At 44.2% G+C, this 15,008-nt stretch overlaps 1 protein-coding gene across 1 annotated transcript in view; it reads left to right on the forward strand.

Moving 5' to 3' along the window:
* SACM1L (SAC1 like phosphatidylinositide phosphatase) overlaps nt 1–15,008 on the forward strand; it is a 58,170-nt gene that overhangs the window by 11,875 nt on the left and 31,287 nt on the right. Inside the window, exons 2-6 of the mRNA XM_078443157.2 lie at nt 3,821–3,918; nt 6,622–6,696; nt 8,185–8,312; nt 10,959–11,108; nt 14,057–14,116. Of these exons, the coding sequence (XP_078299283.1) occupies nt 3,821–3,918; nt 6,622–6,696; nt 8,185–8,312; nt 10,959–11,108; nt 14,057–14,116 (511 nt within the window). The remainder of the gene's footprint in view (nt 1–3,820; nt 3,919–6,621; nt 6,697–8,184; nt 8,313–10,958; nt 11,109–14,056; nt 14,117–15,008) is intronic.

Genomic DNA, 15,008 nt, shown 5'->3' on the forward strand with positions numbered 1-15,008 from the left:
ATGGGTGGGGGCAGGGGGCTGGCGGCATTCACCCCGGGCGGAACGGTGATGATGGGAGTTACTGAGACCCACGTGGGCAGGACAGCAGAGGAGAGGCCGTCTGCCAGGAGGCGGTGGTGAGGGGCCATAGTTACAGGGCGACTTGGGGGCGTACGGGGACGTGTGGAATTTTCCCTTTTTCCGTGACCTTAGGCACTGTGCCTGGTTGTAAGTAGCCCATTGGTTACTGAGGGCCTACGGCTCTTTCCAGGTGGGTGGCTTCATAAACCTGTTTGCACCACCCGTCTGCCTTCCGCTGCTGGTCTCTGTGGGCCCTTTTGCCCTGTCACGTGCCCCTTGCTCAAGCCCGTGGCCTGAAAGCAGCCCGGCCCGGACGGAGATGTCCTGTTGACGGAGATCCCTTGTCTTTGTTCACAGCCGCCAGGAGCGTTTTTACGTTTCATTTAATCCTCAGGAGGATTGATCATCTGCCTCGCATCCCCACCTTGGCCAAGTCACCCTAGATTTATTAATTTGTTTTTTATAGCAGTTCCCTCTCAAGTCACTGAATTACTTCCTTGCGCACTGATTGTCTCCCATTAGAATGTAGGCTCTGTGAGTCAGGGACTCTGGACTGGTACCCAGAACAAGGGCTGGCAGGAGGTGGACACTCGGAACTTGGCCAGCAGTATGTCGCTGGTAGCGGGCAGGGTCAGGGGCAGAACCGCTGTATTTTTGACTGCAGATCCTGAGGCCTTTTCAGTGCGATGCTCCTAACACAGTGCTCTTCTAAAGTGTTGAAGGTAGTGTTTCGATCAGAGGCTTATGGTCAGTTATGTGAGTGCTGGTTTTTGATTTCCCATCCCGACGAGGCCTCCATGTGTGTGTTGACTGACCGTGCTTCTGGGGGGTTGCTTTGCCACTACTGGGACGAGAACAAGTCACAGGTAGTTCACTTGATGGGGAGGCAGCGTTGGCAACAGACTGCTCCTTGTCAGTGCTGGAATCATTATTTTAAAAGTAAGACCACAGAGGAGAGATTCTTTGTTGTTCCTCAGATACTGGAGGTGGGACAGGAAGTCTCAGGATAGCGCCAGCAATTGTATGAAAGTATTTCACGGGGCTCTCTCAGGTCCTAAGCCTGTTTAAGCCTCAAAGAATGCGGTAGAACACCCGTGCTGCACGGGCAATCACAGGGTTTAGAGTGTGGAGATTGGGGACTCTTAAGAGTGAGGCTCCGCAGAAAGGCATCTGCTTTGGAGACAGAACTTTCTTTGAAGGCTTTTTTTCTTCTTTTTCTAATGTTTATTTATTTTTGAGAGAGAGAGAGAGAGAGAGAGAGCAAGCAGGGGAGGGACAGAGAGAGAGGGAGGAGACAGAGAATCTGAAGCAGGCTCCAGGCTCTGAGCTGTCAGCGCAGAGCCCAATGCAGATTTCGAACTCGCGAACCGTGAGATCGTGACCTGAGCCGAAGTCGGACGCTTAACCAACTGAGCCACCCAGGCGCCCCTCTTTGAAAGCTTTTATAAAGAAGTCTTGCTTTTGAGGTCTGTTTTTTTTTTTTTATTAATTTTTTTCCTATTTGTTATTTTTACTCTGTTACCCACATCCTAGTCACTCATGCTTGTGTAATTCTTACCACATGGTTAGGTCTTCAGTAAAGTTCTTGAATTACTCTTAGAGGGCGACTTACAATTACACAAAACATCTGCAGGTAACGACCGGTGTGTTGGTTTTGTTTGGTTTAGTTTCAATGATTTAAGACTAGGTGACTACCCTGTGAGTAGATTGTCCGGAACTTTGTCATAGTCCTGTTGGTTGGTTTCAGGACTCTCACTTTTTTTTTTTTTTTTTTTTAAATAGATTTATTGGAAGTACAAAGTTTCCTGACATATAGAGTAAATTCCATATATTTCAGGAGTACAGTTTGATCCATTTGGACTTATTTTTACACCCACAAAACCATCCCCAGTCTGAAGATAACGGACGCCTCCCTCACCCTGGAGAGTTTTCCTCGTGCCGGCTCCGCCTTCCTTTCCCCCTCCGTATGAGTCAAACCCACAACTCCCCTGAGACCCAGCCACATTCCACCTCTAGGCGGTCACCCAGGAGAAATGGAGGGGAGGATACGTCTGCCTTAGACTTGTAGCAGGATGTTCATGGAACCTTTGTTAATATCCCAAACTGGAAGCAGCTCAGATGTCCACCAGCAAGTGAATGGGTAAAGAAGCTGTGATGTGTCCATCCACTGGAACGCTCTTCAGCATCAGGCCAAGGAAGGAACTGCTGTATTTCGTTTGAGTTGAAGACTGCCGTTTTTAAGGCAGATTTGTCTTCTTTGTTGCATTTTGCTTAATTTGTATTGAAATTGATTTTCATTCCCTTAGCAACTCCCCCCCCCCCCATCCAATGGAGGAAACTAGCCTAATATTAAAAAGTTGGTTATAGATGAAGTATAAAAGGATGTAAGTTGTGTTTGGCTACTTAAAGGTTGAGAACTTGTAGTCAGTAATGGTCAGTACAGTTTCTGTAATCCCACATAGCTTTTTTTTTTTATATATAAAATTTTTTTTTTTAATGTTTATTATTGAAAGTCAGAGAGAGTTAGAGCCGTGAGCAGGGGAGGGACAGGGAGAGAGGGAGACACAGACTCCGAAGCAGGTTCCAGGCTCCAGGCTCCGAGCTGTCAGCACAGAGCCTGATGCGAGGCTCGAACTCACAAACCTCGAGATCATGACCTGAGCCGAAGTTGGATGCTTAACCGGCCGAGCCACCCAGGCACCCCATTTAATGTTTATTTATTTTGAGAGAGGGAGCATGCGAACGGGAGAGATGCAGGGAGAGTGAGAGAGAGAATCACAGTCCAATGCGGGGCGCAAACCCACAACCGCGAGATCATGACCTGAGTTGCTGTCAAGAGTTAGGTGCTTTACCAACTGAACCACTGAGGCATTTCTGTAATCCCACATAGTTTACACACCATCTGTATATGAGAGACGATGTCAGTGATGGTTGCATGGATTTGTATAAGATTTTTCATGGGCAGGGCAAGTGGAATAGAGGAAGTAGAATTTAAAAGGAAAGGAAAAGGGGTGCCTGGGTGGCTCGGTCGGTTAGGCATCTGGCTTTGGCTCAGGTCGGGATCTCACGGTTCACGGGTTCGAGCACAGAGCCCAATGTCGGGCTCTGTGCTGACGGCTCGGAGCCTGGAGCCTGCTTCGGCTTCTGTGTCCCCCTCTCTCTCTGCCCCTCCCCCACTCATGCTGTGTCTCTCTCTCTGTCAAAAGTAAACATTAAAAAAATTTTTTTAATGTGTTTCTTAGTATTTTTAGCTAATACGCCTTGCGTGCTAGGTGTCAGATGTAATTCTAAGTGCCTCTCACAGAAGCTCATTTTATCCTCACCCCAGCGTTGTTTGCTGTCTGATAGGATCCCTATTTTATGAATAAGGGAACCGAAGAACAGAGGACGAGTAACTTGCCTGAGGTCACACAGCACACAGTCCGGTTCTGTAGACTGGTCCTGACTACCGTGCTACATTCTGCACCGTGTTGGATATAATAAATTAGAATTTATTATGATTTTCTTGTGGGAGTCAAGCGGGGGTCCCCCCCCCCCCCCCCCCCCGCAAACCTCCTGAGCGTAATACACAAGGGAAAAGAGTTACACCTCATGTGTGAGGACAGCAGAACTGTTCTTTGGTAGCCGGGAGATCAGTGTGATGTCGGATGTAAGCACTACTGAAATTCTTACAATAAGCAGCTTTTTAAAAAGTATTCCTATTTTTAGAAGTCTCCATTTTGTCTGGTTTAGGTATTTATGGCTTTACATTTCTTTTTAGGCACATCACACCTGAAAAATTTTATGTGGAAGCTTGTGATGACGGAGCGGATGACGTACTTGTCATCGATCGCGTGTCCACAGAAGTCACCCTGTCAGGTATTTCACAGCCAGGGGCCGAGGCGGCCGGCAGGACTTTGTACCGAAGTTGCCGGTGTGGTCATTAAAGTAAACGCCGCAGGGGTGTGGCTCCCGCGGGGGTGTGGCTCCCGGAGCTGCGGCAACCCCTGCCACCTCCTTTGATTTTTATGCATTCATCTCAGGCTTCCTCCATTTCATGAAAAAGGAGGAATCGGCTTGAAAGTTTTCCCATCTGTAAGGCTTTAAAAACATAATTATCTCTTGACCCCGTTCCCTCATCTGTGCTCTAACAGGATTGGTTTTGTTGGTGTCTTACTTCCTTTCTAGCTGTAAGATTTAGGGTATTTGAGTGTAAGAAAGTTGTTTGAACGTTAAGTGTGTGGAAATTTAACAGCTGCTTTTGATTTTGACAATATTCATGACTATGAGGATAATTCAGTAAGTGGAAAATTATATATATATATATATATATATATATATATATATATATATATATATGCCTAGATATGTGTTACTGACTAAAACTTACATTTTAGGCAAGTAGTATTCCAAGCTGTATCTGTCTATATTCCAAGCTGTATCTGTCTATATCTTGTCTGTCTCTCCAGTTATATTTTGGTTTTGGTTCTCTGGGGTGTTGAAAACAATTTTTTTTCCCGATTGTATGGAACACTGATTTCTGATTACATGCAAAATAATTTCGGTGACTAATGTACCAGGTGGTATCACATTTAGAATGTCATATTTCAGTTGTTTAAATATTCACCTCTACACAGAGTCCTCTGTATGTTTTTTGAGTATGATATTTGAGTAACTAAAGAGTAAGCGTTCAGTAAACAGTATATATCCTTTGAGTGGAGAAAGTGAAATATGAAAATACAGAGGATAGTAAAGTTTAAGAAGGAGATGGCCATAAATTTCTATTTCCTTGGTTACCTGGTTATTTTGATAAGTACCATCCATAGTTTTTCTTTGACCAGATGGAATTAGAGGTCTGTTTTCGCTTGATAATTTGGCATTACCTATATCTATTAGCTGGTAGCTGCTTTCTTGAGAGAGTGTGAGCAGGGGAGAGAGGCAGAGGGGGAGAGAGGGAGAGAGGGAGAGAGAGAGAGAGAGAGAGAGAGAGAGAGAGAGAGAGAGAGAGAAAATCTTAAGCAGGCTCCACAGTCAGCATGGAGCCCGATGTGGGGCTCGATCCCATGACCCTGGCATCATGACCTGAGCTAAAACCAAGAGTCAGATACACAACTGACTGAGCCAGCCAGTCTCCCTTCAATTATTTTTGACCTTTCAGTGACACTTCTTTGTGGGTAGAGACCACAGACCCATTTGAGGGGTCAAAGCTGAAGGTCATGAAGAGCTTGGACGTAGGAAGGACACCAAGCTGTCATCAGTAGACGTGAGGAGATACTTGGACCTGAAGCCGGTGGTGATGAGGGGCTGACTCACTCACCTTTGCTCTGCTACTTGTTTCCTGTTGTTTTGTTTTCTTTTTTTAACTTTTGGGAATCCAGACCATTGCCATGAAAAGAGGGGTTTGTTTGTTTTTTCCCTCCATGAAAAACTAACATGTATTCTTGGGAATTACCTGTTTTATTGCTTTTGTACTGCAGTCAATGTAACTTAGAGCTCCATCAATCAGTAGTACCTTAAGTTTATCAGATGATCTCTGTATATTCAGGATTTTCTCTAAGCTTTTCGGTGCGCTGCCCCATGTGTCATGTTTGGTCATTGTGGCACTGCTGAGTAAATTGAATCACAGAGAAACAGAGGTGAATCTCAGACCTTATTCAGAATTACTTTGTTCAGGATAACAGGACGCGGATTGGCAGCGGTGTTTCAGAATGAGTTAGTTCTAGGATGGTAATTAAACTAGGACTGGAGGAAACATTGGGCAGCCCCCCCATGGCCGGCCCTGAAGGAAGCTGGGAACAGCTGTGTTTCCCTGTAGGCCTCGCCTCCTTTGTTCGCCCCTGAGGTGTGAGTCTGGCAGAGGGAAGAGAGGTGGATGTGGCAAAGTCAGTCCCTTGATAGGGAGGCCCGGCCTTCCCCGCTTCGGGGGCATCGTTCCCTAGACTTCTACAGGTGTGTTTTGTGAAACACCCAGGCTGAAAGTTGAATAATCATGAAATGAACCCTATCATCGAAGATGCTCTTTTACTAATAAGGGCGTTATTGGTAAAGTCACGGTTAATGGTGGTGCCTCCCTGCGCACCTGTGTTTCCTTCCTTGTCCCCTTGTCCCTTGGGTCTCGTCCACATTTGTAGAGGCGGACGGGCAGGTCTGTGCCTCCCATTAATTTCATGTTGAGATTAAATTCATGCCCCCCCCCCCCCCTCCATTAACTTTCTAACTCTCTTAAATAGACAGGGACTTAACTTTCTGGCAAGAAGTTGAATAAATCTGGTTGAAAAATGACCGTAGAAGTATCCCACGATTTACCTGATGGGGATCCTGAAGCATGTTACTTTGGGCACCTGACTCTAGACAGCAGAGGCCTTTACATGTCACATGGACATATGATTTCATATTTTGCCAAAATGAAGGTCTAACACCGATGAAGGACCCCTGCTTCCTTAGCACAAATCATTGTGCTTAGGAATCCTTAGCACAGTATTGACTGTGAAGTAACTTCTGAAATCAGATTAAATTTCCTTTCCTATCAGTGAGCTTTTTCTATGTGATTTTTCTTTTCTTTTCTTTTTTTTTCTTTTAAAGTCAAGAAAGATATTCCTCCTTCAGCTGTCACAAGACCAATATTTGGTATCCTGGGCACAATCCATCTGGTGGCAGGTAAGAACATAAGCTAAGACGGGCGAAGAAGGTAATTAAACTGACACGGTAGAAGACGAAGGCACACTCCTGTTGTGCTCTAGGCAATAATGTAGGTCAGGTATTTGTCATTGATTTCGAGAAGTGACATATTCCAAATGACAGGTGGTTACATCTATCAGCCTGAGGTTCTGCTAAACAAAACAAAACAAAACAACCCACCGGTTTTGTTTTTGGTTTTATTTCAATTTTTTTTTTTTTTTTTTTTAACATTTATTTATTTTTGAGACAGAGAGAGACAGAGCATGAACAGGGGAGGGTCAGAGAGAGGGAGACACAGAATCTGAAACAGGCTCCAGGCTCTGAGCCGTCAGCCCAGAGCCCGACGCGGGGCTCGAACTCACGGACCGCGAGATCATGACCTGAGCCGAAGTCGGCCGCTTAACCGACTGAGCCACCCGGGCGCCCCTGTTTTTGGTTTTATTTCAACTAGAGTTGAAATCCTTAGTCAACTAGACCTTTCCTCGTAAATTCTAAGAGTACTTAAGTAAACATTTTCATGTGCTGATGGACCAGACTGTTCTATACCATCGGTCCCATATCGAGGTTGAACATGACATAGTGCATGTTGGAGAATATTACTTGGTTCTGAGTTACTAAGGAAAGTGATTTTGTTTATCTAAATGTCGTCTCATTGAACTTAAAAAAAAAAAACTCCTATACTGTCAGGCAGCGTGCTAGAGGTTGAGTTAGAGAAGATGCTGGGCCCTTTTGTCCTGCAGTTTACAGTCTAGTGAGAGATGCATGTAAGTAGGGAATTACCGCAGTACAGCGTGACTGGTTCTGGGAGAGAGTTGTACAAGGAAGACTTCAGGAAGGGCACTTGTGGGTAGAGCCTTGAACAGGGCTTCAAAATTAATTTCACGGTAAGAGCTTAGTTTGTTTTATTTGCGGGAGGAGGAGGTGGCCAGGATAACGGCCGGGGTTCACGGTGCTGCGATGGCCTCTTAATTCTGGATAGTTCACCTTTGTGATGTTGCAGTGACTGATTATATTGCCCCAGTACGTTTCTCTGCCATTTATACTGACTTCAAGGAGATAAGGGTGGTATAGACGGGACGTTATCTATCCTGCTGTGGTCAGATCTCATGATCCATGATGTTTAGCTCCGGACCGGGAAATGCATTAACAGAAGCCTCTATGCCTTGGGGATGGCGAGAGAGGGAAAGAAGTCTTTTACTCTCCATCTGTTAAGATCACTGCCTTTGCTTTTATTTTTTTGAGAAACAGTTTGACCTTTCAGTAGGAACTTTTCTAAATAATGTGCTGTTGTTTCTAGTCACAAATCATAAGATCCCTTTTTAAAAAAGTATGGGCTTTTTTATCTGTATGGCACAGTGAGGTCTCGCCCTGCCAGCCTTTAGAGTTTAAACAGTAAGGAGTTAGGCTACTTTTGGCTTTAGAGTTGCCTATTTCATATTTCTGTGTGTTTGGCTCTGCTTTTTGCAGGTAATTATCTAATTGTCATTACCAAAAAGACAAAAATAGGTGAATTTTTCAATCATGTAATCTGGAAAGCAACAGATTTTGACGTCCTTTCTTATAAGAAGACAATGTTGCACTTAACTGATATTCAGGTAAGAACTGGGGTCACTTACTAATTGCAGAACCGGAAGCAGTACCATGGTGGGGGAGGGGAGGGGAGGGCAGAACAAAGGATTTTGATGGATTTCTGTTAAGCCTAATTATTTAAGCAGCGCAGAGAGCGAGGTTCCCCTACATACCTTTATACCTAGCCATAAAATGTACTTTTTAAAAGTCCTTTGTATGTTTTATTGGTCTTTTTTTTTTTTTTAACTGACTCAAGCTCTTAAACTATGACCTTTCATATGTATAGAAAAGGACAAACAGAAAACGAATCTCTATCCAACAGCCAGATTTAACTTCGTATCCTTTCTGCCAAGAAATAAAATATGAGATGCCTTTGAAGTTCCGCTCACTCCATTTCATTCCCTCTTTGTCCGGAGAAAGCTTTCTTTGCTTTTAACACACGTGAATAGAAGTGTGTGTGTATATGCCCAAACAGCCCCCCTTTGCGCGATTCCCGTATGCCTGGATTGCAGTTACTGTGGCGTAGGAATACAGCCCCCCAGCAGCACGGTCTACATTTCAGTTACCTTGGTATACGAACGAACAGATTCGTCCGGCAAAGATGGGAGTGCAAAGAAACAAAAAGCGGCAACTCTAGAGGTGAATTTCGGGGTGAACGTAAGAGGGGTGGAGAGGATGTGGCTGACCCTGGGAACGCCGGCCCTTGAGGAGGCTCTCGGCGCTCGGCCAGAAGTCTTAGTGAACGTGAACTTCTCCGTGTTCACGGGGAAGCTGCTGTGAAGAAAAGGTTGAGGATGACCCAGAGGAAGCCATGCCGGCGAGCAACTTCACCCGGAAGGAGTTCTCCGGGTGTCCCGTGACGTTGGGAGCGCAGGGATGAGGCGTGGGGAGCGGGCTCAGACTTGGAAAGGTGTAGGACGGTTGACCAGGGGTAGAGGAGAGACTCTGCGTCATAGGTTTATGCGAAGAAGGTAAGCACCCTTCAAGCTACTCTTGATAGATGCTTTACAAGAAGGAAAACGTTTTTAATTTGCATCGTTTCTAATGTTTTAAGTTACAGGGTAACTAACTCACCGTGTTGTGTCCCTGGAATTACCGCCACATTGTGTGTCCACTCTACTGGAAGTAGAACTTAAAAAATTAAAAATAAACAAATTACAGTGTACTAAATATTAGCTTCAATACTTTTTCATTTCCCTGTACATTTATAACTTACAGAGTTTTTAATGTTTTGGTAAAAAATTTTTAAAGCTCACATCACAATTACAATTTTTCCCATTGATTATTAAGATGGTTAAGGTGATCAACTTTAAGATCGCATGGTCATTCACAGTCCCACCCTCTCATGCAAAATCAAGATCGCCTGTATTCATATTCAAACAGTATTTTTGCTTGAAGTCTTTTTTAAAAATTACATGAGTGGCATCACCCTGTTCTGGTTCTTGAAAATTACTTTTAAGTCAGTGCTATGTTTAGAGATTGACACTTACTGAGTGTTTGTCTAACTGTGATTTTATTTACAGTGTTTACTTTTTCAAAATTTTAACTTGTATTTTTAGTCCCAAGATTACAAAAATATTGGCTTCCAAAAGAAAACGTAGGATCCTAAAACATGTAACACGTAACTCTCCCGTAGTAGACATTTCTAAAAATGAGCCCCAGCACTTGCTGCCTTGCTGACTAAATCAGACTGTAGGATATGCTCCTATACTATAAACTTAAAATTTCTTTTTTACTAAATATGTTAATATATATTGACATGTTCGTTTCCTGTAAGGCATGGTATTTAAGGCAATAGAAATGGTTGTATTTATTTAATAGCCCAATAACATTGACTTGAACAGTTTTTTCTTGTTGCTGTACTTGGTTTTCAAGCTGTGCAACTAATTTTCACATTGTTCACTGCATATAATTGGCTTAGAACTTTTGTTCTTAAAAAATAAAAAAAGATATGAGCCCATATTAAAAATTTCGTAGTATGTAGGTTTGTAACATGCACATTAACATGTTAATCGTTTGATAGTCCTCAAACATTACCAAACATCAGTTGTTTTGTAAAACAAGGATAAAAATATACGTCAATCTGTATATTCATTGGGAAAGTCACCTAAGATAATTATCAGAAAGTAAAGATGAGTATTATTTTTACTGGACATTTCTTTTTCAAATCTTTGCATTAAAAAAAAGAATTTAATTCCCTTCCAGCCCAGTGAAGTTTCGTAGGAATGAGGACGGTTATTATTCCCTTGTTATTTACTCGCTGTGTTATTTGGCCTCTCGTGAGTTTATGTTTTTCATTTGTCAAATGAGGGTAATAACACTAGCCCAGCAGGGGTGTTACGAAGAGGGAAGAATCTGTCTCCAAAAAGTCTGGCAGGAGGTCATAACCTGAGGCGGTGGTGTTGTGTTAAAATAACTTGTGCCCTTTAGAGTAAAGACTGAAGGATACCGAGGGCAGGAGTTCGACCCAGTCATCTAAGGTAACAACACCCTATGCTGTTTATCGAACTTCCTCCGTGTCAGGAAGTGGCCTCAGTCCTGGGGGACGGTGAGCATCGTCCTCCCTGCCAGTCCTTATGCCGGTGACAGTTAACAGGGCCGCACTTAATGTTTCTGGCAGATTCCTTTTCAAGTATGAGACAGACTGATATATTTCTCCCTTTTGTTTATAGTTACAAGATAATAAAACTTTCCTAGCGATGTTAAACCATGTCCTGAATGTGGATGGGTTTTACTTCTCAACGACATATGATTTGACCCACACCTTGCAGCGGCTGTCCAACACGAGCCCAGAATTCCAAGAAATGAGTCTTTTGGAAAGGGTAAGCTTTGTCTTCAGTTATTTTTACTTATTTTAGGGTTCTTAAAAATGTGTTTATTTTTGTTTTTTGAGTTCTTTTCTTTTTTAAAAAATGTTTATTTTGAGAGAGAGAGAAAGTGAGCACAAGTGGGGGAGGGGCAGAGAGAGAGAGAGAAACTTCCAGCTAACAGTGCAGAGCCCCACAGAGGGCTAGGTCCCATGATCCTGGGATCGTGGCCTGAGCCAAAATCAAGAGCCAGATGCTCAACCAGCTGAGTCACTCAGGTGCCCCTTGGGGTGTTTTTTTTTTTTTTAAGGGGCATATCTCTATTTCATCCATAAAAACGCTTATTGATTTTTCTCAATCCTGGCTGTGTCAGGATCCTGTGTGGGGTTGAAAACATACCACGTTCTCAGTATCCATCACAATAGCAAAGTCGGGATCCCAGAATCTGAACGTGTTACACAGACAGGATTGAGAACCACCGGTGTAAAGTATTCAGAAATCCAGTCTAAACAGACATGTTGGTAGTTTCCTGGCTCTCAGTGTTGGGTAGTAGAACGGTTGTTCATGTTAACAACATAATTATATTAAAAAGTTAATGTTCCAGCAGGCAGTGTTCTTTCTGCAGTGCTGTCATTTGCAGTTTTTGCAACTAGAAAAGTAAGAACTTACTGATTTAAGAGCTTGAAAAATACCTTTTTAAGGTGGAGTTTTTTGTTGTTTTGCCTTTTTAAAAAAAATTCTTTTTTAATGTTTGCTTTGAGAGTGCGTACATGGGGGGGGGGGGCAGAGAGAGAGAGAGAGAGAGAGAGAGAATCCCAAGCAGGCTCTGTGCTTTCCACATAGAGCCTGACGTGGGGCTTGATCCCATGAATCATGAGATCATGACCTGAGCCAGAATCAAGAGTCAGACACTTAACCGACTGAGCCACCCAGGTGCCCTGCCTTTAATTTTTTAACCTGAGTGTATCTTTAAAAGTAGGTCTCAAATGATATCAACCTAAAATTCCTGCTCTTCAGGAACCTGGATAATTGCTGCCTTGATTTTTTTTTTTTTTTTTTTATTAATAAACCTTAGATGTGTTTAGGGAGCAGACAGAATTTAAAAGGTTGCTGTCTTACCTGTTAGGTTAGACCATATGAAATTGCCAGTAATTGATCATTTTTGACCAATAAAAATGATAATTTCATATAGTTCAGCCTAAATCAGTACTTTAGTTGGTTCTTCTAAGATATTATATTCTAATCTAGTAAAATCGTATGTAGGCTTGGGTGCAAATTTAGATGTAAGCTAAGCAATCGTGAAAGCTGGCTTTTAACCACAGAGGCTGTTGCTTTTAGAAGGAGTTGCTCTGTCACATTCTCCATCTGTTTATCAAATGTCTCTGGGATACCTGCTGTGTACCAGGCACTGTACCAGTCAGTGGGGACACAGAGGGAAAAGGACGGCCCCTCGTGGGAGCCTGCAGTCTCCTGGGGAAGCACAGGTCCGGGCAGTCACAGAACAAGGAACCATAGCTGTCATGGAGCCATGTACCCAAATGGGGTGACTTCCGAGGGAAACGTGGGTCTCCCTGGGTCTGGGGGAGTTGGGGATGACTGCAAAGGAAGGTACTCTTGAGCGGACGCTGAATTGCTGAATAGGCCTTGTTGGTCAGGGGACAGCAGGAGAGGGAGGGTTCCAGGCGGGGATGGTGGCGGTACTGTTGCGAAACTGAGAGGGAAGCCATCTCACTTGTTGGGAAGTGAACTTGTCAGCTACTCAGAGTCCGTTAAAGTCAACGCAGGAAATCGTGAGAGTGACAAATGAACCATGTAGACCTTAAACATTGTATCTAACTTAAAACATAAAATTTTACCCTGGTCCATTTTTTGATATAGGACTATAAGCTTTTCTTCATTTGGGGTTCCTCGATTCCTGCGTAAAGTACATCCTTAACACTTTCCAGTTTGAGTCTGTAAAGATTCGGACACCCGCAGAGTGATCCGTTGGCAGAATCCTGTAGATTCTGTTTCTCTACCTGCCGCCCCTCTGGATCCAACAGCAGCATTATTTTAGCAGCTTGCCTTTTACCACTTTCAATTCCATATCGTTCAGCTGTACATATGTAAAAAGTAGTTTGTTCTTAAGCCCTATTTCCTTGATGTGTAAGACATTTAGTTAATTTTGTAATGATGAATAACAGGTACAGCATGCACACGGCGATCGGGGCACACGCCTGAACCTGGGAGGTGTGTGCTGAGCGAGGCTGGGTGCGGCTGACTGCCAGAGCCCCCCACCCCCACCCCCCACCTCCCGGGGACTCGGTTGTAGAGGGGCAGGGACAGTGCCAGCGCTGTGTTTTGTAAAGTGAATGGAGAGAATCAGTTAATCCACTGCGTTGCTGAGGGGACCTCTTCTGCAGTTATCGTTTGAAAGAGTGGCCAGAGATGCCCTCAGGGAGTTGACGGAGGGGCTGGCAGAGGTTTGTTCTTCAGGGGACAGCGAGCTGGGAATCTGAAGGATTCCCAGCAGCCAGGAGACGGGTCCCATTCGAGAGCTCCTGCCCGGCAGCATGCGGAGGGAAGGGTGGGGAGGGCAAGGCTGAGGCTGGAGGTGGGGTGGGGGAGGCTGTTGTGGTGGTTAGATTGGAGTCAAGTGTTGGCCAGGGCAGTGGGAGCAGAGATGCAGGAGATAGGGTGGATTTGGAAGGAGATTTAGGAGGACTTGGCAGTTGACTACAGGTAAGAGAAGGACAGATTCCAGAGGACGCATGCGTTTTTCTCTGGGCCCGCATCACTGGCCTGAGTCGGGGAGACCTGAGATACCCCGAGGAGGGGCGGATTTGAGGGGAGGTTCTGCTTGGCCAGTCAACGAGACCTGCGTGTAGCCACCAGGTGGAGACATAGATCGTTTCATAGTTTTCTCTCCGTAGAAACTCAGGTTGGCAGGAGACATTTTATTAATTTTAAATCTTCTCTCTCAGGCAGATCAGCGGTTTGTGTGGAATGGTCATCTTCTAAGAGAACTTTCTGCGCAGCCAGAGGTGAGGTCTGCTAGATGAAACCTGCTTGTCGTAGTCCAAGTTTTAATTGAATACGTGTTACAAAATGGCTGCCTAATCACTAGGGATTTTAGTCAACACTTCTCATTGAACTCACTTTATAACTTACAGCCTTTGCCAGGTCTACCCCCTCCCATTTTCTGGTTTGAAGAAGCCCAGTTAATTTACTCTGATCTCCTACAGAAGCCTTAAAAGAGAAAAAATACTTGCATAAAAATGCATTGCTTTCTATGAGTAAGGGAGAGAGAGAGAGAGAGAGAGAGAGAGAGAGAGAGAGAGAGAATGGGCCTTGGTGGGTGAGTGATGGGAAGTGAGGGGCCCCAGGAGGTCCCTGGGAAAGTGAGAGCTCTGCGTTGGTCTTCAGTCATCCAGGAGAGACACGCACAGATGTCACCTTCCTCTGTCCTTTGTTCATGCACATGCGGCGTGAACGGGGAAGCCCAGCCAGGAAGCATAGCATATTGAATCTGGGTACATAGGTTTGCCCAGTGTCTTTACTTCTTGGCATTTGCTGTGCTTTTTTGGAAGAGGCGTATGAGCTTCCAGCAGTTAGCAGGGGTGTCTCTTTTCCCTGGAGCAGTCGAGTCGTCCTCAGCAAAGAGGACCGGATGGGGGATAAACCTCCTGCAGCTTCACGTAGCTTTTTAGCGTTCCAGAATCTGAACACTTAGGCCCAAATGATCGTATCACGTTCTTAAACGTTTTTTAATTGAAAAGACAAGGGGACATTAGAGACATTTTTTTTTTTTTAAATAGAAAGTTATCCCTAAGCTTCATACCTGGTTGTATTTGCATGTTACCTCTGTGACGTGCAAATATTTTTGTATAGTATGAAAATATTTTATGTGGCACCTTTTTGTTTATTTTGAAAGCA

This window comes from Panthera onca, chromosome A2 (assembly GCF_046562875.1).
Source record: "Panthera onca isolate mPanOnc1 chromosome A2, mPanOnc1 haplotype 2, whole genome shotgun sequence".
Taxonomy (NCBI): Eukaryota; Metazoa; Chordata; class Mammalia; order Carnivora; family Felidae; genus Panthera; species Panthera onca.